The 27938-nt window shown below is 40.5% G+C and overlaps 1 protein-coding gene across 4 annotated transcripts in view; it reads right to left on the bottom strand.

The window, feature by feature from the left end:
* The window catches only part of nlgn1 (neuroligin 1), a 268080-nt gene that overhangs the window by 15871 nt on the left and 224271 nt on the right, over nt 1-27938 (bottom strand). For all 4 annotated transcript variants that reach the window (XM_040183287.2, XM_040183285.2, XM_040183289.2 and 1 more), the window contains 2 exon segments: nt 2938-3150; nt 100-366 (listed from right to left, as the gene is read on the bottom strand). In XM_040183287.2, the coding sequence (XP_040039221.1) occupies nt 100-366; nt 2938-3150 (480 nt within the window).

The raw sequence follows: 27938 nt of genomic DNA, 5'->3' as shown, positions 1-27938 counted from the left end.
CTTTAAAAAGATGTTACACAGTGTTTGTTATAAGTACATAAGTAATATAAGGTAAAAACATTGTTATAAATCGCTGTCTTTAAGTATTTAAATTGGTACCTTGCTCCATGAGTATCTGAGGGTCATCAGGTATAACATCTCCATCAATAACCGGTCCAAAGGCAATGTGGTAGCGGGCTGGCTGGATGTCTTGGTCGACCAGCTCCTTGTAATGTTTCCTCTGAAGGCACCCAACTAACTCCACAGTGTCCTCTAAGTTACAGCCCACCTTACGGGCCAGGATCCGGGCATACTTGGCTGGCTGAAAACTGACCGCCCAGCTAGACAGAGCTGTTCCGCTCTGGGCGATGGCCCTCTGGAACAACCCTGGAGAGAAAAACAGAGGAGCAGGAAACAAAGCAACATGTTGTTAGTCTGTCATCTTTGTTATTACATAAAAACCACCCTATGATTTGAGGAGTTTAATTTCATTGATGAGCATCACCCAGTGCTCTGCAACAGAGCAATTACAAATAGTTTCCCTTTTACTTATTGTTATACCAGATTCTCAGATTAATTTTATTAATTAACAATAACATTAATAATAATTAATAATTTAGAACATTACAGAGAATTTGTATTGGAATTTCTCCAATTGCCTGTTATTAGACATGGTGCATTCACACTAAGCATGCTTATAACAGGTTCGTTTTAGCAGTGTTTCGCTTTAGGTAGTTTGTTTGTTTCTCCAGGTGAAAATACTCTTTGAATCGTTATGACAGTTGTGTGTTGTAGTTAGTTAAAGAAAGAGTGGGTCCTTTTGAGAAACCAGCTCCTGCAGTTGCTATTAAGAAAGCAAGTCGGCAACACTGACAGCTCGTCCCTTCAGGCGTCCCTCCAGGCGTCCCTCTAAAGCCACAAATTGTCAATATGAACATAAACAACCGATCCCCCCTTTGGGCTGGACCACCTGCATTCCCCGTTTACCTGAGCAAAAGCATTTCAACGTAAAGAGACACTACGAGACTAAACGTGCTACAACACACGACAAGCTAACCGGGAGTGATCGCGCTGAAAAAGTGAAGCAACTCCAAGCTGCTCTGGCATCGCAACAGCTTCTTCACGCAGGTGACGCTATTAAACTTCACTGTATCATTCACCTGCAGGCTCTCTGCACCAAACATCTCAAATGTGATGATGTTATGAAACCAGTGAAAAAGGCAACATATTCTATTCACAGACAATTTCAGCAGTTGTTGCGCAACATACAGGCTGAATATGGTGACGTAATATATCATAACAATGGTGGCTATTGCAGGTGGCTAAGTCGGGGGTCCACACTGCAGCGATTTTCCTCTCTCAAAGTGGAAATTGGACATTTTTTGGGGGGGTGAGTAGGGACAACCAATTGAAAAAACGTCTAATCCTGTACGGCTGCCAAATCAGGCTTTTTTTGGTTGACATATCAAAGCATTTGAATGCGCTGAATGATAATCTTCAAGGAGAGGTGAGCCCGCTATATGCTCACATCAAGCCTCTGCCAGGTTTGTCAGCTGGGAATCAGGGCTCAAACCTGTCACTTTTCCAAAAACAATAGCGCTAACCCTAACCCTACCCCTACCCCTTTATTCCTACAGTATAAACCGCAGGGACATGTAAAAAGACTCACCAACAATAATAAAGAACCAACAAGGGACACACCTGGTTTAACTACACTGGGGAGGTGCAGGTGATTGTTTCCTGCTGTGTACAATTGGGGACATGTCAGACAATCACAATCACTAGGCAAAACAGAGCAGGGCAGGAAGTGAAGTTAACCCAGGGACATAAGAGGCTGAAACTACAACATTAAACAGGACATGAACCCACACCTTGACATGTCCTTACTGAAATCAAGATCTCAGTACCATCCTTCTGATAAGTGTTACCAAGTTATCTGTTCGTTAATCAATCTGAAATGTTATGTTTTGCACGGTAACATCCGTCACTAACAGTAAAAACGCAAGTGCATAAAAACACTAATGCACTTGTACTTAAAGCACTTCATTTACGAATCTTTTCAATAAGAATTGATTATGTTGCTGTTATGTACCTGTACATGTGACAAACTATTTTATTCTGAAAGATGGCCACCCCTGACCTACGTGGAGAAGAGCACCAGCTCCCATAGCCACTCAGAATCCAAATGCTAGTATAAAATGATGCTTGATACTGAACTCGTTTAGGATTGATATGATTTGTGTGCTTGGTGTTTGTTTTCCCATAACTTTGGGAAGGTTTGTCTGGGAGAAATGTTAAGGATATTGCCGTATTCAGGGTGGGCAACGCTAACAATTTCTGCCGGGATTTTAAACTGCAGAAACCACAGCATTTATCATCTACAGGTGCCAGTCCTTGAAGAATTTGTTGGATGAAACTTTCTGGAAATGCGACCAAAACAAAAATTTGTGGTATTACCTTAAAAACATCTTAAAAGTCTACATGTCTCAACTGCAAGCCGCTGAAGACAGAGCAGAGATGAGAAGCTATAAAAATGGGTAGAGCACTCTAAGCCGTCACTTTCTTCTCAATATTGTAACACTGGAAAAATGTTTGATGTTAAGATTCCATTGAACTTTATCCTTAGAATTTTGTTATTTTTGTCATGATTTATGGCCACGAAACTTTTATACTGCACTTATATTGCATGTAATATATTTTACATCTAGCTCTGATTAGATATTTTGCAGTGATGTGACAGAGGCAAAAGGGCGCCCCAAAACTGCTTGGGGTTCAGGAGTTAACACATGTATAGCTAAAACAAACAAATCATTTAAAAATCATCAGCAAAGCTAAAATGTTGGGTTTCCTTTGCACCAAGGACACATGAGTTGGACAATACTGCCGCACACACACACATGGAAATGTATGCAAACTTAAAATATTCATGAAGTGAACTACGTGGTGACTCATTTTTACCTTTGGTTGAGTTGCTCCACCGGTTGCCTTCAGAGTAGTGAGACAGTGTAAGCAGGTTGACACAGGAAGCCCCAGCACCAGAGCCAAACACAGTGATACGCAACGGGTCCCCACCAAAGGCGGCAATGTTCTCACTGGTCCAACGCAGAGCCTGGATCAAGTCCAACAAGCCATAATTCCCTTTGGCAGCCTGGTCCCCTGTACTCAGGAATCCTGCACAAGATGGAGAGCAGAGATGTCAGTTGTATCCTTCTTTTTATTGATATTAATGTCCTAACCAGAGGGGTTCATTCGAAATTAAAATGTTTTTACAATTTAATGTTTGTGAAAAAAAGAGCAAAAGTAGGACAGGACAGAGAAGGGAGTTGATGAATATTAATTAGACATAAATTAGTTTTCTCTATGTAATGCTATTACTATGGTGTTCAGTAGTATCAGAGGAGGTTCGCTAACTATTCAGCTATTTAATTATTAGAAGTTATTCATTTTATTTCTATATTGTCACCATGAGGTCAATATTGTTGGATGAGAGAGGTCAAACGGATATGAAAACGTGTTCTCGCTGCTAACTAATCAAAGCTGACCGTTGGTTAGTGTCCCTCAGCATTTAACTCCAACCCATTCAGACACTTTTTAGTTTCTCTATTTCTTTCAACTAACTCCAATGTCAATCGATTAACAACATGACTCATTAGTTAAGGCTCAATGTTATTTCCCAAAAAACAATGGAGGATGGGACAATTCACCGGCGTAAGCGTCCTCTTATCCACTCTAGTTAAGACCATCCTAACTTTTATAATTAAAACAGTATTTACCTCGAAAGGTGAGGAGTTTAGTTTAATTCCACTGAATCAGTTAAAATCATTACGTCATCATTTCAATCAATAGATTTATGTTAGCTAAAAACTCACCGATTTCAGAAACAGGGCCGTTCAAAGGTCCAAAACTCACAATAGAGGGGAACCATGAGAGCCTTAGTTTAAAGAGTAGGGACAGCTGGGAATGAGACTGGGAACTTTTTGTCATTTGGAGGAAAATAATATATTCATAGTATGTATCAGTGAGTTATCCCTCAAAAAATGAAAAAACATGCACACCATCTGAGACTGCACTACTAAACTATACATTTTATTTACTAATTTCAAAAATGTTCTTTTCAAGCTGCCAATATCTTCTTTTGTACAAGGGAAAACAAACAAGCCTCGCTGTTTGGTAATTACTTCAATAAATAGCAATACACTAACTGTATTGCAGAGGGGCTCCTTTTGGAGAGACACATGCGTGTATATAAAACTATGATCCTGCCTAAATTATAACTTACTTACAAATATGGTTGCGAAAGGGCAGAAAGTTTCAGGTAAATTTTCAGAAACTTTCCATGTAGGATTAGCTTAGGAATTTGGGGAAATGTTTTTGCGAAAGCTTTTTGCAAAAGCATATAATAAGGAACTTAAATGTAATTGAGAACAAGCCTAGCTCAGCTGGACCCTGGATGCAGATAACTGGGAATATTGACGTTAACATAAAACGTGTTGTTTTGGAACGTTTTTCTCATTACCTTGTATATGAAGCGCATTTTCATGTATTCGGGGTATATGGTACGCCTGTACATCATGTTAGTAATAAAACAATAACCACGGTGGTCAGTTCCTGCGCCAAGGTGACAGCAACTTTATTCTCACTCCAAACTCCTTTTTCTCCTTCCTCTCATTCACAATAAAATCATCTACACCTGAACACTAGTGAAATAATAGCTTACAATAAACAATAAGTTCATGTGTATACAGTAGGCTAACTTTTTTACAGCAGTGTGAGTAGGATGTATGTATTCCCACATTACAGTACACCACCACCTCTAGTGTTTCCCCTACCATTCAATAGGGGGGAGCAAACCGCCACCCCAAGAAAGTCTCTGCTGATACATGCGGACACGTGCATGCACATGCTCCCACCAGCAGGACAAAGAGCGCACATCAGAAAATGAAGCTTTTTGTGTGTGTGTGGGGGGGTGATCATAGGTTTTGGCAACGTTTTTTCAGCGTTAATGATTTTGTTGTTCCACAGAAAAAATTATCAAATGTTCAACTCACATATGGATTAATTAAATATTAAAATGTGTATTCGAAATGTTTGCATGCATGTCTGCTTATGCTTTGGTCATATATGACATAAAACTAACCAAATATTTACAGTTCAGTTAATTCCTGTTAATTCACATGAAAAGTTTCCAACAAAAAAAAATTCTAGAATTTTGTGACCCTAGTCAAATAGAAACTCTTTTAGTTCATACAAAAATACACTTGTGTGCAGTCAGACTATCAAACGGGTTTAAAGAACACAAATTAATACAGTATATTGAAAATGTCAGTAAGATCAGAGTTGAACGGATGTTTACAGTATAATTATTTTGGCATTGACCTAATTTTTCTCTTTCAAATAAATGTTATTCTTGGAGCCTTAACAACCTAACACACTTTTTAGCCGTATTGTGTGCCCAGATGTGTCCAAAATACTATCAATAATCCTTAAACTACCATAAACAGCAACGTAATGCAGCACGTATTACAAATAATAAAACATGCTTTATCTGGGCTGATTTAAAACATTAGCATGAATTACATATAACATATAACGTAACTATATATGAAAGTCCTTCCTCTCCATCCCAGCATCAGTCTTACTCCATCAACACCTCCATCTATTTCCCCTGTCCAGTAAAACCTCTCAGATCCCCCCGCTCAGATCCAGGGCCAGCAAGATGTGCATGTCCAACGAGACAAGGCTCTTCAAATGTACCCAAAGGAGAGCTCTGCTCTTTTAGAGCAATTTCATGTCCACCACTGCCTCCACTGCCCCCTACCCATCCCTCTGATTTCCATGTTAACAGCTCCATTACCTGCTACAGGCATACAGGGAGTCCTCCACACCCAGCCACCAACCCCACTCACAAACCTTCCGCCTCACATATTCCCTCACCCGCCGACTGCATGTTCTTACTCTCACAGTCGGCCCACTAAGTGGAGAGTTCATAAGCCAGTGTCAGTCAACACTACAGTTCATTTCCACAGGGATGCATTCAGGCCACATACGTGGCGAGACAGGAGAAGAGCCTCAGGGGGAAGACATGCTCCTGTAATGGGCTGCAGAGAGGCATGATGTTACCACTAGTCTGTGAAGAAACCTGTATGGTGAGCCATCATCCTGTGTATTTAAATGGGAGCTCCCACTCAGCCACACACTCCTAACAGTTGGCAGAAAGCAGGGACATATGCTATCAATACAATATGGAATAATATGAACGCTAGCACTCAGCTATCATCAGCTGTGCTGAGTTTGAAAATAAGAGAAGCTAAGTTTGCATTCTATGACATGAAACTTTTTTGTCGATGGGGTCTGTATTCTTTGAATAGGGTGAAACGATGCTTTTACCTCCCCATCAGAACGGGCTGTTTGAATGAAAGATAAGAAGCAAGGTAAATATATTATATTCAATTTTTTATCAATACCAGTTTTGTGTAGGTCATATTCAGAATCTGAAGCTAAAAAGATACAAATAAACCTTCTTCTTAAGATAATGGAGCAGACATTATAATGTTAAGAATAAATATAAACTGGATTTTTTTAATGTAGACGCACACACACAGTTATACAGAATCAAATGTACTGTATCTAGTCATTAGGTTACAGTTTTTTGTCCCACCCTACAAACGCACTCCTAGGTGCTCCACAAATATAAACATGCACTATTCAATATGGTTTGTGTAGACCTCTTCATAAAGAAATATAACATATGCATCGGCACACATACACACCCAGTCAAACAAATCGGACTGGCAGCAGCTTTCAGGCACGTTGCACGCCAGATTGTATAATTAAGTTCATTTCTCTTTCTATTCCCTTCACTTGGCTTAGTTATTTATTTGTGTTCCTCATCGCGTGGAACAGCAAACATCTACTAGAAAGATTTTAATTGATTCAATTTGGCTACAGCGATGGGCTGACAATCACAAAAAGAATGATAAGTTGGCCTACAATGGTGGCGCACAGGGCTACACACTCTCACACACAAACAAACTAAATGCATTGAATGTTTCATTTGACAAATCTGAAGACTTCACAATGATAGTTTTTTAGCTTAATTATCTTCATTTTGATTAGAAGATTAAAAACATGAAATAACACATTATTGAGACACTGTACTGTATCTGTTATTTTCACGAATTCTCCGTCTTGTTAGTTTTTCTCCCACCTGCCTGCTTGTCAATTAACTCTACTGTCATTCCAGACCCTGTCATCAACAAGAAATCATCTCATTCTCTTCACCTGGTCCTCGTGCCCGTCCCACCTGCGGCCCATCCCCTCATTAGTCCCTCACTATTTAGGTCCCCACACTTGCCCTCTGCCAGATTGTCTTGTGTGTATGCCAAGTTTTCCAGTGTTTCCCGATTAACCTGATATTTCGTTCTGACTTAGCCGGCCTTTTTGACCACAAACTCTCCGCCTGCCCCTTTTTGGATTTGTTCACCTGTCTGATTGGCATCCTGGTTCTGAACCTCACCTATTCTCGTTTACGGATTCCCTACCTGCTCCTCTGGATTTGTTTGCCTGTTGGACTTATTTCCCAGTTTTGACCCTTACTGAATTAGTAAATAACTTTGATTGTATTTCTGTCTCAGAGTTGTGCTTTTGGGTTCCAATACCTGTAAACCTTAGTTATTTCCTTAGGAGGGTATTTAGTCCACATAGACAGAAACACACCAAAATACAGGAGCAGTAGCTGGTATTGTTAAATGGTACATGTACCAGTTGGCTCTCTCACCGAGTACTGATCTGCTCTGTTAGCCTTGATAATGCAGCAGTACAGAAGACACGATTTACAGATTTGCGTGCACTTGGCTCCTTCAATAATAGTGAGTAGATGAGGTAGTAGAGCCGCCCTAAATGATAAGATACATCTCCCATGTGAAGCCCCTTATACCCAAACCTCTCTGCTCCCACAATCCATTGGTTGTTTGCTGTATAATGACTGCTGATCATAATGACACACAGACCTCCTATTGTTTCATAGCTATGATTATGAAAAAACACTATGCCTAGACAAAACTCATTATTACTTCTGATTGACAAACATGAGTGTGAGGAAGTACAGACCTTCAGAGCCTATGAGTGTTCCTCCTTGGTACTAGGTTAGAGTAAATTCTTTAAAAACGACAGTGTCTGATTAATGTAACACTATTAATACACATAGTGTAAAAGGATTTGTTGATGTGTTGGCACAATTGTGACAATGAATGTGGAATACTATTTTGAAAATAAGAAACCATTGTATTCGTTAGTTGAATATTGTTAAAATTGCTAAATCTAGTCAAACATCCATTTATTGTTGGAATTTCTACTTCATTCTTCAAATAAAAGACGCGAAATGCTTAAACCAATTTCTTTTACATACTATTAAGAGCAGAGAAAAGAAAAACCTCTATGCAAAGAGACAAAATGCAGTTCGTAGGTCACCTCCTCCAGCTTTTCAACCCTTGCTGTAGTTGATCATGGAGAATAATCTGCTCAACATGCCAGTGCTTTTTCCAGCAGGACTCAATCCAACCATTTTGTGATTTCAAGGTCTTTGGTGTCATAGTGTAGATTATATTTATCAACCTTTCAGTTTCTATGAGACCTGGCCCCTCCCGCGTAGGATGGAGCATACATGTCTACTTCTAAGGATCACAGGCGTGACCACTGAGGCAGCGATACGGCTGTTCGGCCTCTAAGCTCCCCGCGATGACAATATTAAGGTGAACCCTGATCTAAGAATCCAGCTTTTATCCCCACTATCTCTGTCCAACCAGAGAGAGGCCGCTGGACGACCAGAAATATACTTCTATTTCTCACTGTCATGGTCTGTGTACTATAATCCTCTCTTTCTCTCTGTCTCTCTCGCTGTTCTTTTGACTCTCAAGACAGCGAGCATAAAATGGAAGAGAGGAGAAACACCATTGCTGATGCACTGCAGCAGCGCTGGAATGGAAAGCAAGTTCAGACGGACAAATGAAGGGGAAGTTGAAGTGAAAGATAATGTAACTGGATAAACAAGCACACCAGGAAAAAGACAGTGATAGGAAACGTAATGATGGCCATAAAGGGTTCTAAATGATGAATGACTTATGGAGATCTCCTCGTGTTTCAGAACCCGTAGACAAAGTTCCACAACGGCAGTGTTTAACCGCACATCGATCTGAATACAAATTCAGTATATTAAATATGATTTAATTATGGCTTAATGTTCCACCAAAGACTTGGTGACTGTGAAATATGAAGCCCCCCTTCAAAAAAGGAGAAGATAGGCTATTGACACATGCAACAGTTAGATTTTGACGATCTGATGAATGCCACTCAAGTCCAATATTCTCCTGAGGCAAAGAAAGACGCTCTGTGTTTGGCGCTGCCTGCTGTGACCGAACAATAAAAAGGAATTTAGTAATGCTAGGCCTCAGAAGGGCTAAACCACAACAGCATAGTTACAGTTCCTAAATCAAAGACTGTCTTCATTTATAGAAGGGATAAATTTGATCTTATCAATGATTCTCAGTAAAAAGAGCAGATGTGCGCAGAAACGAGCAGATAACAACTTTGTAACAAAGTGACACGTTGTGTAGCCGATCATCTCGATGCTCATTGGGAATCAGTGGGAGTGGCTCTGTCGGCCACCAGTTTTGAGACTGGTATTGAGTATAGAACTTCTGTTTTGCAAGAAAAGACACGGATATAGTGACAATACAACACAAATGAAAGTGTCTATATATAGTTATATATATAGTTATAGTATAGTTAGTTATATATATATATATATATAGTTATAGTATAGTTAGTTTTATATATATATATATATATATAGTTATTAGTAGTTATTTGGACATCTTTTGAGGTAACTAAGGCCAGTGTGCGTGCGTATATGTTAGTACACACACACCTTCATGTGTATTCATTTAATGATAATGATCACCGCCTTGCAGTTTTGCTTTAGTTAGTACTAAAGCTAACGGTACTACGTTCTAAGCATACTCTATATCGCCGTATTGGTCGGTTTGTGTTAGCTAGACTTAAGTTAGCCTTAGATTAGCTAGCACAAACCAACCACTACTTAACTGGCTTGGCTTCAGTTACCCGCGTGTACGCCCGATGTGCATTAGATACGTACAGGTAAGGAAGGAGACAAGCACCACATTGCTTTTTGTTACTAGTGAGACTCCAAAACCTGTATTTTTCCTTAATTTCTGATGGGTTAATATATATATTATTTTGCCACACGAGTGGACCTGATGCAGACCTTCCTGGCATCTTCTGATGCTCACTCATCGCACCTTTTAGGCTGTACAGATCACACAGCAGAACACTTGGGAAGGACATGAGGATCCTTCTAGACAGCTGTGATGAACAGGTAATCAACAAGTAGTTTGGGAATGTGGTATAGCAGGGGTTCGAAATTACGTTTGAACTGTGACCAAAATCGTGGGGACCAACAAGAAAAATTGATTCTGCATTATACTTCATGTATGCTTGTTTATCTGTAGAATACAGACCCAGAGAAGTTTGGTGTCCAGCGAGTATGCGACATCTCAACAACTTTGCCCTTTTGTTGGGCTCATCTATGCTCTGTGTGTTTTTGACTAAATGCCAGTGGTATGCGTGGACCAAATTTGGTCAAAAAGGTTTCTAAAGACCAATAAACAGTTTGGAGTTGTCTATTTATACAATACAGGTTTTTTTTGTTCCTGTTCATTCATAATAAAGGCAAAAAAACAATATTTTAAGGAAAGCCACATTTTTTCTTGGTCTGTTCATCCAGTTGTTACTAAATAATGAGTAAAGACAAATGAGCAGTTTTATTGATAATGAATAGTTACGAGAAAAAAAACTATTACAGATATATTTAAAGTATCAGGTTGTTACTGAATTGTTGTTATTGATTTTGTCTGAATTCTGAACTTCAATAATATTGTTTTGCAAGCAGCTGTTTACTTGTTATTAAACGCTTCGAGTTTAAATGCTGTTTTTTGAGTTTTCCAGCCTAAGCCTATATGATACATATGCAAGCGTTTCACCTGTATCCATATGAGTAATCTCACTAGTGTGTGTATACATGAAATCTAAACCGTCCTAAACGGCCCCCATAGTTTACGGTGCTTTGTTGTGCTTTGTTTTCTGCTAAAGGTGTGCCGGCCCGCACTCATTTCAGATTGCAGTTGCCACTAGCTCGCCATGGAGCCTTCGTGCCACCACAAGCACTCTTACTTATTTGTATTACACACAATTTTACCAGTCACCTTAAACCCAATACAGATAAACACACTGTTTGCAGAGACTGCCATTTTGGAGTCTTTGTCACTACACATACACTCAACTCAAAAGGTCAAAAGTCATTTGGTCCTTTCAATACACAAACTCATGCATTCATGAAGACCGCTGCTGTATATATTTGTGATTTGTCCTCATTTGCATTTGAAAGGCAATGCTCATCTTTAGAAAGTAAACAGACGCTACACAAATTGTATGACCATTTAAATAATACAACCAGAGAGACAGTGATAAGGTCCTATCGCAAACGTACGGGGAATAGGGAATGTGTGTGTGGAAGGTTTTCATTAAAGCGATCAGATTGTCTTCATAATATCTCACAGTGGGTGATGAAATGAACTGCTGGTGTGCTGTGTGCTAATGAGGATGTCATCAAGTACAATAAATAATACACACTGTAAGGAGGTAGAACAGATCAAAGTCAAGCTTAACAAACAGGATACTGCAGCAAGTCAGGGGTGTTTCAGGGCTGGTATACACAAACCAGATATTTTATTAGGTACACCAACTCAATTGCTTGTTAACACAAATTGCTAACCATTTAGGCATGTAGACGTGGTCAAGACAACGTGCGGAAGTTAAAACTCAGCAAGAGGATTTAAGTGACTTTGAACGTGGATGGTTTCAGACGGGCTAGCCTGAGTACGTGACATCCCTTTGTGACCACAGTGTACCATCTGCTGATGGCTACTTTCATCATGATAATGCACCATGTCACAAAGCTCATATCATCTCAAACTGTTTTCTTGAACATGACAATGAGTTCACTGTACTCCACTAGGTCCAATGGAGCACCTTTGGGATGTGCTGGAACAGGAGATTTGCATCATAGAGCCGTGCAGCCGATAAATCAGCATTAACTGCGGGATGCATGTCAAAATGGACTAACATCTGTGAGGAATGTTTCCAACAGATTCTTGAAAGCATCACACCAAGAATTGAGGCAGCTCTGAAGGCAAAAAAAGGTCCAACCTTTTACTAGCAAGGTGAAACTATTAAAGTGGCCCGTGAGTATAGATTACCTCCTTCTGCCAGATTAGGGGGTGGGGAGGATTTCTGAGTGGTTATACTGACACTCAAGCTATATATCACATATTAATATTTACAGGGTAATTAAAGTAAAAATCAAGCAATAACAACAAAACGTGATTTGGTTTGTACTAATGTCTTCTAGTAAAAAAAATGTTTTTTTTTAAAAGAGATAATTTGGCAAAGCTTGGCTGGATGAGAGATGGCTGTGGTACTTTACAAAAAGATGAGAGGGATACACACTCCCACAGGGAGTGTTTGTGTGTGTGCCACTTTGAATGGGTAAGCAGCTTCCTTTCTTAGCACGGCAACACTATTAGCCTGTAGGCAGGACGGCATCATGGTGAGTGAGAGTAAACCAAGACATTTTAGTGGGACGGCAGAGAGGACAAGGAGCGTGAGAGGGAGATGACAATGTGAGAAGAGGATTGTGGAAGGAGCTGCGAGAGGGGAAATGGAGAGGTCATTTAGAATATAAAGTGCCATTCTAGAAAAACATGCTAAGGAAGTAAAGTCAAAGATAGCTCAACACATACTGTCCTTTTAGATGGGTAATAAAATAAAGATGGACGCACAAATATGGACAGAGAGAATAAGCCGCTTTGGAGAGAACCACTATCATGTTCTTATATAACACGTTTGGTGAGGTATGATGAGACCTATTTACTCCTTTAAATGGTTTTAATCATGTAATATGACCCTTCATTTAAATTTAGCTAAAATGTAGTTTAACATCAGCACATTCAGACAGAGAATTGACTCACTAATTTCAGCCACATGGGGTCCTTCTAACGTATGCTAACGTTAGCCACTACAAGGATAAAAAACAATACTTGTACGCCCTTTCTACCATATGGCTGTGGAGTGCATCACTTCTAATACCGCTGATTGTGACATGATCTTTAAAAATTGACACCTTACTTGCTATGACCAAATATTTTTTTAAAGTCCACATTCAACTTATTCTTGGTATACACCAACATACAAAGCCAACTTTAAGGGTCTCAATTGTTTGGTCTCTTGACTACAGCTTTTATGTGTGTACATAATGTATGTAATGGTGAAAGCGAAAAGTGTTTGAGTTTGATTAGTTTCTACTCATCATAACGCTCGTAACATATTGATACGAAATCATTCAGAAAGAAGTGTTACAGCTATCCAGAGCTGGAAAAGTATAAAACCAACAATGGAAACACTAAAAAGATTTATGTTGGAGCATTTACATTGCATACAAAAACGAATCCCCTCCCCCTGTGGTGGTAGGTTGTAGTTCTCACTTATATATCCCTTGTTTTCCCCTTGTTCGTGATAAGTGGTTAAATATTAGTTGCAGCACAACGGAGGCGCGCTTCACGGGCGGCTTGTGTATATACGGCGGAATACATATTTAGTCCCACATTACGCATCTCTTACGTCTCATGCGAAGTTCCGACTTTCCTGTGAATGCTTGAAACGGAAAAGCGTAATTTGCCATTTTCAGTTTCCACAACAGGCAATCTGCACTTTCATGCAATCAATTACACCAAGTGGGCACAAAAGCCTTAAGCCTAGTTTATGCTTCTGTGTTTTCAGAGAGACCCAAGGACACGCAGACGCAAGAGCCCCTTGCGTGCCTTTTCACACATCGCAACAGTGGCGATGCACGAGGCAATAAAGTCTATGATAAATAAATTAACATACCAACGACTTCCACACGTGACTCTCTAGGTCGTCTTCAACAAAAACACGTTACTCCACCTGTTGTTGAGTGCACCCCCTCAAGTAATTTGTCTTCACACTGTAGGTGTGAATTCTCTTTCTTGGTGAAACAGCTCTGAGATCCAATTGGTCAAGTCACAGACACCACAGAGGTCCCTCGGCTGTGGACTGCAGCTCCCTCCTCTTGAAACTTGCATCGATGCAAGGTTAAAGACTATCTCCTCAAATCAACCTTTCCGAATCGACTGCCGTCGATAATAGGATTATGGATTCCGGCTTTCAGCGATTAAACCTCTCTAACCCAATGCATTCTAGACCAAACATAGTCGCTGGGACCCATTTAGTAACCACTCCAGAGACGTCCATCTCCCCAGTACTCACTTCCGGCCCAAGCAGCTCACCGAGAGAAGTTTTGCGCCACTAAGAAACCCAACAGATCCCCAATCACTGCAACAAAGGACCGAGTGGACACAAGTTAAACCACACTCTAGGGAACAGCAAACCCTATCAACGTACAGTAAGGCTATGTCTAAACCGAAGTTAGATTAGCATGTTCACGAACTGTGTGACGTGATAAAGTTAACCGCTATCTTATCTCACTGTGGCGAATGAGATCTGGTTTGCTTTGAGTCTTTCCATCTTTCTTTTGATTTATTATCTACTAACCAATACATCGGTCCCTACGCACATATAGTTACCTACAGACAGAGGTTTAACTATGTGAGGAACAAACACAGCCTGCCGTCTGATCAGTAGCGTAGCTTGCAGTTAGCTCTCTTCCTCATATCTCCCCCCTCCTAATTGCACACACTCACCCTCCACATGCATGAATTCATTTTATTTGTTGTTTAGTTGTCAGGGTACCGTATAATATCTTCTGTCGATTTCAAATGGTATTGATCTAATTAGTATTGATGGAGGTTAAGGAGACATTAAGGAGCAGTTTTCTGTGATTTCTTTATGCATATGTGTACTGTAATGCTGGCTGGAAACATAGCCAGTGGACAAACTCAAACCACCAATTCCTTGCTCTTAATGAGTGAATATCAATTATAAGACTTGATTTATAGTTTGGTTATAAGTCCGTTTTTAACCAAACATTGAACCTACGCCGTGCCCAAACACAGATAGCTCCTCTCCACACATACTGTGATGCTCGGTGCTACAGAATTACAACTTATTTTCCTTCCTGCGGCTATTTGCTCAAGGACTTACACACTTGAGAACTGAAATCACAGCAGCCACTCTGGCTGCAACAACAAATTCACACGCACACACACGAGCAGAGAAGCATCATGCTTTTCATTCTTTGGCCGGGATTACTTCTGACCTGACCAGTGTTTGTCAAGTGAGAATTACCTAGCTCCAGTGAAGGCTGGGGAAGGAAAGCGGAGGGCAAAGGAAAAGTAACTATATGGGTCTGAATTAGAAAGTTTCTTGCATCTTGTTGATGACCATCTTCTAGGTCGGGAAAAGACAAACAAGTGGCTGAGAACAAGGAAATGGTGTCCATATTCAGATTGTGAGTAAGTTGTATTTATTTGCTCTGGAGCTAAAGTTGAGGTGGGTTAATTAGCTTTAACCTGCGCTATCTCACATGGGAATGGTCTCCATATGCATTGTACCAAGCAAGATCTCAGTCGGTTTCATCAGCAGGACGCTTTTAATCCTCCACATACACACTGACATTTACTGCCAGCTGATCTATTCCACTGTGCTAAAACATGTCTCCATGCTGCCTTCGATTTAATCCAATCTTGTGAAATCCTAGGATTTTGTTTACAACTAGGTTTTCATTAGTAAATAATCACAATAGTTGTTTTTTTGAATGGTGTTCTTAATATCAATATAAGAGCTAAGCGATAATTCAAGATGAGTTGTGATTCAAAATTGTGTCTAGTCAAGACAAGATTGTTGTATTACACACAAACACAAGGTGTATGTATGTATAAGGAGGCATATATGTGCAGTAATGTGCGTGTGAAAAAGAGGCTCATGTGATGGATGGACACTGCATTTATCCCGAGTAAATAAAGAAAAGATGGCTGTGCCAACTCAAGTCTTCAATGTTTGTCAAACGTTACCAAATTCCAACCGGATGTACAAAAAGCATTTTAAGTCCAGAAGGAGGATGTACGCATTAATGATTGATGACAAATTTTGAAGAGTCTATTTGTAAAAAAAATTAACATTTTTAAGGGAAGGCACGACAATAGGGTTGATTACTTACTTTATTTTCCTAGTGCATTAGAAACATTATTTCTCCCGGAGTCCTATTATAATGCAAAATATTGGCAAGGGCTCAGTTATAGGTTGGTAGTTCGTCAAACCAAGATAATCTATGTTACCCTAATCTCTATATCACGTCTGAGGGATATACAGTCCTATTGTACGACTATCTGCGCTGCAGAGAGCTGGCAGGGAGTGTTTAGATGTCATGAGGGTTCACCTGCTCTATAAAGGCTTTGCCCTCATTTTTATGTGAACACACAAACTGCCAAGTTATGCAAGTGATATCCGAGGGAAAATATGTGCCTCTTGAGCTGGTGGCTACTTCATTTTGTTTTCTTGTCTATTGTCTACTGCTGGACGGGGAAGTGTTCACTTTGAGTTTTTCCAAGTGCAACAGCTGAAAACAGCTGCCGGCTTCATGACAATACAAGGAGGTGAGAGGAACTCGTATGTTCAAAATAAATATTTATGATTCTGACTCTGAACAACAGGAATGGGTAATAGTTGGATGAATGTCTCTAAGTAAGAATACCTGATGAGTGGTTGGTAGTTATTTAATTGTGTCTAAGAACACGAATGAATTGTACTATTTAGTATTGTACTACAGATCTGTATAGCATCTCCAGTCGCCAGACCAATCATCAATGTTATGGGCTAAGTGTTTGGACACATCGCTACGTGGCACTGCCTACCCTCTAATGACGGACGGCCGTGCTCTCTCTCTTTAATTCATACATAACCGTTTAATTGACAACTGATTACCTGGAAGATACAAAGAAGAAAAGAAAGTAGGGATTTCCACTAGACGTTTGAAGTTGAATGCAGAGAGACAGTGTAATGTGCAGAGAGGGACAGCGATTGTGGCGATTCGAGGTACAATGAGAGAATCCCAGATGGATTGAGAAGGAGAGATACAGAAAAGGCTTCTTCAGACAATCTGCTCTCTGCGTGTCGCTTTTCTTTTCTTCCTTTTTCCATCACAGTTGGGCCCTCTATAATGAGCTGACACACACACACACACACACACACACATATGCAAAAAAAGGAAAACCCCAAATAAGATTAGAACAGATGCAAAAAAAATACACTGCCCAAGCGCACAAAATTGAGGAGAAAAAAAAATGGATTCCTTCCAATGTGAGCTGACAAACCCCAAATTAATTGTGTAACTGTTAAAGGAGGGGAAGAAGGGTTAGGCTTTGATTTGTGAAGCCCCTCAGGTCCAGGCAGCCCCTCTGGATTCTCTGATTAAAAACCATTTGTCTCAAGAAGAAACGTGGATCCGACGCAGAGAGAAGAGTCCTTCTATATTCTGTCTCGCCTCTAAATCTGTCTCTCCCATTGGTCTGTCCTGCACTCAAAGCCCTCGTATATTTGCATTGAGGTTTAAAACAAGTAGTAAAAGAGTTAGTGAGTATGATGTAATGCCAGTCATTTTTACATTTTCTATTTCTCCAGTATTATGCATGACTGTGCATGCATGCTATTTTTCAAGAAATATTCTTTCTGAAATAGTATTTATACTGTATTTATATGAAATGCAATATATAGAAATAGCATTTTTTCTTCACTTATTTAAACTTGTTATATATTATGTGTATGATGCACATGATTTACATTTGTCATAATCCTGTATTTCCTTTTTCTTTCCATAGCCTAGATCCGTAGAGTATTTGTGATTCCCCTCGGTCTCTTTCTCTGCCTTCCACACAATTAGAGTCAAAATGTCATTCCGTGGCCAAACTCTCTCCTCTACTGTGACGCTCTCGCACATATCTAGTTATCGATCCGTTCCTCCTCGTCACACCGCTGTGCGACTCATAATCCTCTTCATTATTCCCCCTACCACACACAAACACACACACACACACAGCCACAGGGAGGTGAGCAAACACACAGGCCCCCGAGCACATACACAGCACAGAGGCACACCGGAACACAAGCGCCAGATCATTTTTCAATTAAAGCTCAAACTCCCACAGACTGCCCACCATGCACTGCAGCTGCCAACCGAGGGCCTCCTTTATCAAAGCGTGCATGAAGCAGGTTTTAAATAAGCAGGAGCTACTCGTACCGTATTAATCAAACACACGTATGCCCACCTGTATGAAATGAACAGTGATACATCCCACCTCATTTTAAACAACATCCATTTAATGTACCTGTGTGGGAAAAAGAGATAGCAAGACAGGCAGACTGAGGTACTGCTAGATGGAATTTCCTTTATTTGGCCAGGGATATTATTTGGGCAAGACAAATATTGAAAACGACTTGAGTGGTGAGGGAAGCAAATAGAATAGAGCTAGTGTTAGACTAATTGTGTTTTAAAAAAATGAAGAGAACCAATATCCTTTTGGAATGGTTAGTGCAACCAATTTTACATCCTAATCAAATAGACACTTAGTCATTGGTCGTCAACATCTGATACCATCTGTATGAGGCGCGTCAAGCTTTATCTAATTCCAATGTACACCCATTTGTGTTATAAGATAATAGAAAGAGCAACAAAGTCTGTGCAGTCAAGAATGGATGAGTCAAACAAGCACAGGACTTTCACCCCGGCGCCTGCAGATTGACTTTTGCGATAGTTTTTGTTGCGTAACGTCTGGATTCTACCTCAACCTGTTCAGTAACAACATAGTTATTTATTAACAAGCATTTATTTGAACCCAAACTAAAATCTTTTTGGAAACTTAATCAAGCAGTTTCTCGTGATGGTAAACCTGAAATCAGAGAAGTGAGAGAAGAGCTTCATCTCTCCCTTAACACGTTTTGGCTTCTGAGTAGCTAAAGGGATCTGGGGCTCTTAACCACGTCATGCTAGTCGGACCCAATAGGATGAGAAAATTAAAAGATCGGGGTTGAACTTGCAAAATTAAACCACCAGGTCCTGAGATCTCAGAGTCAAACCAAAGATCTCACATCATGCCGTATGGCCTGTTCCAAAGCCTCTCTTTTGTTGTTTTGCTTCACTCTATCAAATTTTCCCACAATTACTGTCCACACCCTGAGCTATGACTTGTTTTTACCTTGGATCTCCATGTTTTAAAGGGCTCAATATTCTACAATTTCTTTTTGGGGCGATTTTGGATTTTTTTTTGTGCCATCTTCAATATTTCTTAACCAGTAACCTACATACTGATATTTCCCATCAGAACAAACTCACAGGTGCCCCTTTTATCCTCACAGTGAAAAATTCCAAAGTAGTTCCAGAAATATGCCCCTTATTAGAATGGGTATTCCATTTTCGAGCAGGGGCCTAAAAACTGGCCTTGGTATAGAGATGATGGGTGACGGCTATCAATAGATTATCCCATGTTTAACAGCAAACATTGGGTAGAAGATCCAGTGCATCCTCTGGTATGGCTGTTATGCTGAAGGTTTGACAGCAGTGGGACCAACAACCAGCAGGGATTTGTACACCCATGTGGTCAGAGTGAAGGCCTCTTCACAAACTCGACCAGACACTGTGTCCTGCTCTTAAAGAATAAAACCACTGTTCTCTACAGAGTCGATGAGCTCATCAGACATCCAACACTTCCAGCGCTGCCAAGCTGAGCCAGCGCCATATTCACATATTAATTAAGCATGGCCCATTTCATCGTCGCCCATCAACAGAGGCATCTTTTATTCATCCGTCGTATGGCTGGCAGGTCTGCCAACAGATGCACACAAACAGGCTTGCTAGAGAGTTCATGTATAGTCTACACTCAAAACACAGTGGAGGCAAATATTAACAGGCTATGACTAACATAGAAATGTTTTATTTAATTGGGTGTGAGCGGTCAAAAAGGTGATGATAGCCTTGGTCCATGAAAATAAAAAAGTAGGAATATGGACATAAAGTAACTGCCTCATATTACATATAACAGACCTATGGTGGGGATCTTTTCGTTGTAGCTCATGATGCAACCTTGCAGCACTGGCTGGTCTCAGACGGGTTTTACAAGTGTTCTCAATCATCTTTTAGACGAGAGGATCTTGTTCAGGCCGCCTGCCTTGCTGCTCCATGTTAAGCTGCCTTTCATTTTCTTCTTTTTGTCCCAAGAGCCCATCCTTCATGTGCACCTTACACTCCAAAGTGCCTGTGTTATTTGCACACGTTTCTACGTAGGACACATTTTGCATGTTAAGCTTTTCTCGTTAAACTCCAAATTTTCGGTTGACCACTTTCATGCTCCATTTCCCCCACAAAAAGTGAACATGCATTATAGTATTCAAAATGATCACAGGGCATTGAAAGAGCTTCACTTTCAAGCCACTTCAACTGCATAAGCAGCTGCTTGCTGAGAATTTTCAAAAGTGAAGAGAAAAAAATCCCCTCCCAGCCTACAGGAGTGATTTCGTGGCTCAGACTTCTGTAATGAAATAATAAAAACATATTGACTGTCTGCAGGCTGCACAGATCCTGCCTCTTATCAGAGGTAGCTCACTCTGACCGGCTGAGCTGCGATTCTTAATAATTCAAGGCCGATATTGGCATATTCATATATTAGTCATAGTCAGTGACACCACCTCTTAGATGTTTTAGATAGGGGGCTATGTGCTACACACAAACACAAACAAATATGCACAGATTGGGAGCAGATTTGTTTCTTTGTGAGCTTTGAGGCTCCACATGGAACTGTCAATGACAACAAACTCAGAGAACTCACTGGAGGACTCCCTATGCATGCTGGGAAAGAAAGATTGAAGGTGGTAGAGGGTGGGGTGGGGGGAACAGCTCAGAAAGAAGCACAAAAACAGGTGACAGAGGTGAAATAATAAAAAAAGGAAGATATGGAAGGAGAGGAGGATGAAGGCAAAGAGGAGGCAGTGTGGTATCTTTTGGGACTTCCTGTCAAACCTCTCTAGGAATGTGAGGAGAAACACAAACAGCTTTACCCCCCCACACACACATACGTGTCCCGACAGCAACTGACGTCGATTGAAGTCTCTGCACAAAAAAAACTGAGCAGTTCTCCCACAAGGCCTTGCTTCAGCCAAACATCACCTTATCTAGAGTGAAATGCTTTACATCCACTGAATCGAGGGCAGAGAGCGTTCTAAACAGCAGCATGTCCACAAGAGCTAAAGACTGGCATGACACAAACACGCCTATAGCACATCAGTCACACATGTGTTGGCGTGTGGTGGTGAAGTTGAGACTGAAGCGAACTGAAACTTATCTTCTGTACAGTGGCCAACGCAAAGGGGCCGAAATCTCCAGAGCCAGTGGGGCTTTCTGGGCCACAGAAGACAAGAAAAAAATACTAGGGTACCTAAACCTAAACTAGGTTTTCTTACTAATGAAAGCATTTTCAAGCAAAACATTGCATTGTGGCACTGTCTGGATTTCAGACAAGAGCTGTGACACCATCTTATCGAAGGTTAACACCATTCAAAGACTATTGATGGGGGAGGAAGTAGACCTGTACTTCTGTTTTCTTTTCCCCAGATTCCTTTTATTTGGTAGAATGTCTTTAGTGCTCACTGTTCTGAGTAAGATTATAAAAGCTAATAAGCAGAACATCATTGAGAGGGCTATTATGGCCACCTTTAGCATTTCTGGACGCATAATAGCACACTTCTACATGATTGTGGGATGGACACACACAAAGACTGACTGGTGTGCCAGCTGCTAGCAGAGAGGGCAGTGCGGGGCCCATTAGCCTGACACTTAGACACACACCATGTCTTTCAATGACTGAACGACATATCCCACTCTGTGTGTGTGTGTGTGTGTGTGTGTGTGTGTGTGTGCGGTCAATGGCTAGACCAACAACCACCAAAGAGCCATGGTTAACCAACAAGCCAATAATACATTTCCCTAAAATAACAGGCAGGGGGCTCTTCAGCAACCCACTGAAGCTCAGCGTGCTTGTGTTTGTCGGGCCCATAACAGTCTCTGTGAAAGCACACACACACACACAGTAGATATATGACCTCAGGGTTGGGTATGAAGGGCTGGTGGAATTGATGTATAGGCCAAGGCCTTGCTCATAGATCAAATAGATACACTGGACGGTTGGCGCAGCACGCACATACACCTACATTTGCACATATTTCGGCTGAGGCAGAGGCTCTACAATCAAACAAACATCACGTGGTATTTATACATTGTGCCGGTCATGTGGTACTGTAACATGTTGCACCGTGGTGTTACTGGCAGTAACTGGTGTTCAGCAGAGTAGTTCTTCGCCGATATGCAGCGTCATCTGCTCCTCTGGCTCCAGGCTAACCATCTGTTCGGGCCCAGATTGATAACCAATGCTCAGTCTGTCCTCTTTGCTTTGAGCAGCGCATTTCAGATGGTGCAATCAGCTGCTGATGGCCGCTGTATGAGAAGAGCTGCAATTATATCCGAGAAAACGCTAAAATGTTGTAATGTACTTATAACCCAAAGAATTGGATGAAATACAAACCAGAGCTTTTAAATCCACACAAAGTGGCTTTTTGAGGTCACCAAAAGCTCATTCTCCAGTTCTGCAACAATTTCTAGAACAAAAATCGTAAGAGGTGTCATTCATGGAAAGTAAAAGGATATTCTCTACCATGTTTTTTTACTTGTTTTAGAGGAATAAGAGAGAAGGTGAATTGTTGATGGAACTACAGTCCTGGATGCATCTTAGTAGTCATTCATTCTCTTTTCTTTCTCAGTCTTCCCTAATTGAAATCCTTTCTTTCTTTGAATCTCAGCTGGCAGAATGCAATCTTTCGCCTAATGATCTGCTGGATGGTGCGATTAGAAAAGTCTCTGGATGCTTTTTATTGTCAGTGCAGACGTGAATGTGTGTGAGCGTTTGGGGTATACTGGTCAATAAGGATGTATGCAGTTTAGTTATAAGATTCTAGCTAAATTGGTCGTTGTTGTTTTCAGTCTCATAGAAACACAAAGCGACAGACAGGACGGTATGAAGTGGCATACGCTAGTTTCACACTCACCAGTGTGTGTTCTGTCCTCTATGCACTAAATGTAACCTTGCTAACCCAGCCAGCTGTCGACCCATGAGAGCACCTGTTCCATTTTCTGTGGCAAGACGCTGATGTGACACACACAAGCATAGACACGCCGTAACACACACACAAAGCCATGCAAAGCAAAGCTTACTCACAAATGCAGCTACGACCTAGAATGAACGAAGAACACTACTCTTTACTGAAGAACCCCGTCTAGACTGCAACGACCACCAATCACACAGCAGTAACAGATACCGTCTTCTCCGGCTCTGCCTGTTAGCAACGTTAGCTATTAGCAACATTACCCATCACGGGTGTGTCCAACAACAGCTCTCCCACTGGCATCAGAAGACACTTTTATTTTTTTCCTAGTTTCTTAACACTGTGTCAATTGGCTCATTTCAGTTTCCAATGTATTCTGTTTCTTTTCTTCAGATTCTTACACATATTAAGCAATTTGTAAAACCAATTCAAAAATATCAACTGTGTTAGAAATAAGGCGATTAAGCTTAATTAATTAACCCTTTGGAGTTGGATTTATTTGCTTCTTTACAAAAAAAAGCAATTCACTGAGTTATGATTTTCATCTGTTCTTTTGAACAGCATATTAGTCCATTTTAAGTGGATCATAATTTCCTGCGTGTGTGTGTGTGTGTCACGGTGTCTCAAAACTAATGTTATACAGGCCTTGGCTGCAGTCCTGTGAAAATGACAAACTGGCATTGGAGTCAGTGGGGAGGGGAGTCACCCACTGACTCCCAAGTACACACTCCCCGCACACTGGGTCGGCATGTTAACAAGCTACGCTGCAGCAGTAATCACACACACACACACACACACACACACACACACACACACACACACACCCACATGACTGAAATGGTTGGCCTTGCTGCTGATCTGATGCAAAAGCAATCCTGTTGATGGACAGAATCCCTGTTAGAGAGAACGAGAGGAAGGGAGAGAGGTAACACTCGCTGACAGCAAACTAGCCTCAACAAATGGGGGATGACCACAAAGGCTCTGAAATGAAATGACGGCTTGAGGGGAAAAGGACTGAAGTGTGTACGTACAGGGACGGCGTGTCTCCATCACATGCATTGAAGTATAGGGGGAGGTTTTTTGTTTCGAGTGTCCAGTCAGGACACTTGGCCATTTGATTTTACACAAAGGACTTTTATAAATTATCTCTTGTAACTGCACATAACTCACCATGAAAAACATCACACTACAGAGGCTAAAGATGTTTCAAGTTGTGTTCCACTGAGAAACAAACACATCTCATTCCTGCCCACATCTCATTTTTTCAGGATTTCTTCCTCTCCTTTTTGTAAACCCACCCGTTTATTTCTTTTGTGCCAAAGACAAGATCTACTGCCATTTGGCAATAAATGTTTCCTTATTCCTGATTAAAATTTTATTTTAACTAGTGAAAGAATAGTAAAAAAATTGCAGGCTGTGTCAAGATCGTGATGTAGGCAGGACCCAGACGAGTTTTGGAAAAACAAAAAGACTAATAGTCAAAATTCAAAATCAAAAAGCCAAGGGGGAAAAACACAGGCAGGGACCAGGAACTCACAAGACATCAGGAATCAGGAAACATTTATTGGCAAAATATGTCAAACATACAAGGAATTTGTCTTGGCAAAATTTTAATTTTTGAATTTTAATCCATCCCAGCTGTGACGGTGCTCACCCCCCCCCCCCCCCCCCTTAGGCCCTGCCCCTCCTCCTCCTGACAGCAGCCCTGAATATTACTGAGATAGAAAAGGGTTCAGCAGTAGACCGCATTATCAGCTGGACCCAAGGTCGCCTACGTCAAAACATGGCACCTTCTGCATTCCTGTTGTGACCACCAAGAGAGTGAACATTGCGAAACTTAGACACACTGCTAATCTAACAAATCTCATTCCTATTCTCTCCAGCTCAAAGTCATCCCCAAAGCCTGTGAATAACACCATCAGGATGGCTCTGCTTAATGTTAGGTCTCTTAATAACAAATCGTTTTTTGTCAATGATTTTATTAACACTTCTAAACTTGATTTTATGTTTTTAACTGAAACATGGCTAGAACAAAATAACAGTGCGAGCATTCTGATTGAGGCAGCACCCCCCAACTATAACTTTATTGATGTATGTAGATCTGGAAAAAGAGGGGGAGGGGTTGCTGCTATATTTAAAAATATATTTCAGGGGAAACAGATGTCACTTAGTGATTTTCCATCATTCGAATATCTTTGTGTTGTATTGAAAGGTTCTCCTGTTAATTATTTACAGGCCACCTAAATATTCTGCACATTTTTTCGATGATTTTACTGAATTATTGTCTAGCATCTCTACAGACTTTGACTGTCTAGTTATAACTGGTGACTTTAATTTTCATATTGACGATTTGAATGACAAGGGTGCAAAAGAACTTTTGACTATTTTTAGACACATTTGAACTGTCTCAACATGTGAAAGAGGCTACTCATTGTAAGGGACACACCCTGGACCTGATTATCACAAAAGGTCTCATTGTTTCGGATGTTTTTGTGACTTATCCCTCCTTGTCTGACCACCACTGTGTTTTCTTTAATATTTCTTTCATTCCTGACACAGAATCAAAATCAAATACTGTCAAACGGTATATCAATGAACATACTAATGTACTCTTTAAAAATGTCATCTCCTCCTTACCACCTCTAATCCCATGTCATGCTGATTATCTCTTAAACAACTTTATTTCCAAAATTTTGAATGTTATAGATGACATTGCTCCTGTTACGGTTAAAACCAGTTCTAGTAAGCAAAAGGCACCTTGGAGAAAAGCTGCTGTTGTAACAGCCCAGAGAAGAGAGTGCAGGAAGGCTGAACGAATCTGGCGGAATACAAAACTTCATATTCACCATGACATCTATAAAGAGCGCCTCCGGGCCTACAATTTAGACTTAAAAAGTGCTAGGGAAACATTATTCTCCAACATCATTAACAACAACACTAATAAGGCAAAAACCCTATTTGAAACTGTTGACAGACTGACCAACCCCCCGACACAAATACCACCTGAACTCCATTCCACACAGAAATGCAATGAGTTTGCGTTCTTTTATACTGATAAAATTGAAGGCATCAGACGCGCCATTAATATCTCAAACAAAAATGTTGGATCACCACCCTATTTAGGCAAAAGTAACACAGCAATGATGACAAGCTTTAATGCCATAGACACTCAAACTCTAGTGGAAATGGTGACAAATTTAAAACCATCCACCTGCTGTCTTGATGCTCTACCTACCAACTTCTTTAAGAATGTTTTTGACTGCCTAGCAACAGACATATTGCAAATAACTCTATTCAGACAGGCCATTTCCCAAAAGCTTTCAAAACTGCAGTTATTAAATCTCTCCTAAAAAAGCGGAGCCTAGATGCCTCTATTATCAACAACTACAGACCAATTTCAAATCTACCTTTCATAAGTAAAATAATTGAGAAAGTTGTCCTACAACAACTTAATCACTTCCTGGCTTCAACTGGCTGCCACGACAACTTCCAGTCAGGATTTCGACCTCTTCATAGCACCGAGACGGCCCTTATTAAAGTTGTAAATGACATCCGTCTTAACACAGACTCTGGCAAAACTTCAATATTAATGCTATTAGACCTCAGTGCTGCATTTGATACTGTCGACCACTCAATGCTTTTGGACAGGTTGGAAAACTGTGTGGGGCTCTCAGGCACAGTCTTAAGCTGGTTCAGGTCATATCTACAAGACAGGAACTATTTTGTTTCCATTGGTGACTTCGTATCAGAAACAACCAACGTAACATGTGGAGTCCCCCAAGGTTCGAGCTTAGGGCCAACTTTATTCAACATCTACATGCTCCTACTAGGACAAATCATGCAAAAAAATAAAATTGACCACCATTGCTACGCTGATGACACCCAAATCTATGTAGCGCTATCACCAAACGACTATCGCCCCATAGATCTTCTGTGCCAGTGCATTGAGCAAATCAAAGACTGGATGTGTCAAAATTTCCTACAACTAAATGAAGACAAAACTGAGATCATTGTATTTGGTGCTAAAAAAGAAAGGTTTAAAGTAACCCAACACCTTCACTCTCTGTCCCTGAAAACATCAAATAAAGCCAGAATTCTGGGAGTTATTATGGATTCAGATTTACACTTGGAGAGTCACATCAAATCAGTAACACAATCGGCCTACTACCACCTCAAAAATGTAGCATGACTTAGAGGGCTCATGTCAGCTCAAGACTTAGAAACACTTGTACATGCCTTTATAACTAGTAAGCTAGACTATTGTAATGGTCTCCTTGCAGGTCTTCCAAAAAAAACTGTCAGGCAGCTCCAGCTTGTTCAGAACACTGCTGCTAGAGTTCTAACAAAGACCAAAAAATGTGAGCACATTACACCAATTCTTAAATCCTTACATTGGCTCCCAGTATGTCAGAGAATTAATTTCAAAATCCTACTGCTCACATATAAATCACTACATGGTTTAGGGCCAAAGTATATCACTGATATGCTTCTACTACATAAGCCTTCAAGATCACTAAGATCTTCTGACACCAATCTGACCAGCAAAAAGTCAAAAGTTACAAAATAATGTTGATGTAGTTGTAGAAGCATTATGTACATTAAAAGCATTATGTAAATACTGAAATATAATAATTTGTTGTTTATGATATCCCTCCTATTTCATATACAGAAACAGGAAGAAAAGGAAATGTCCCTGCAGTGTGAAATCT

Source organism: Gasterosteus aculeatus, chromosome 8 (assembly GCF_964276395.1).
Source record: "Gasterosteus aculeatus chromosome 8, fGasAcu3.hap1.1, whole genome shotgun sequence".
NCBI classification, from domain to species: Eukaryota; Metazoa; Chordata; class Actinopteri; order Perciformes; family Gasterosteidae; genus Gasterosteus; species Gasterosteus aculeatus.
This window is presented reverse-complemented; position numbering and strand designations above follow the sequence as displayed.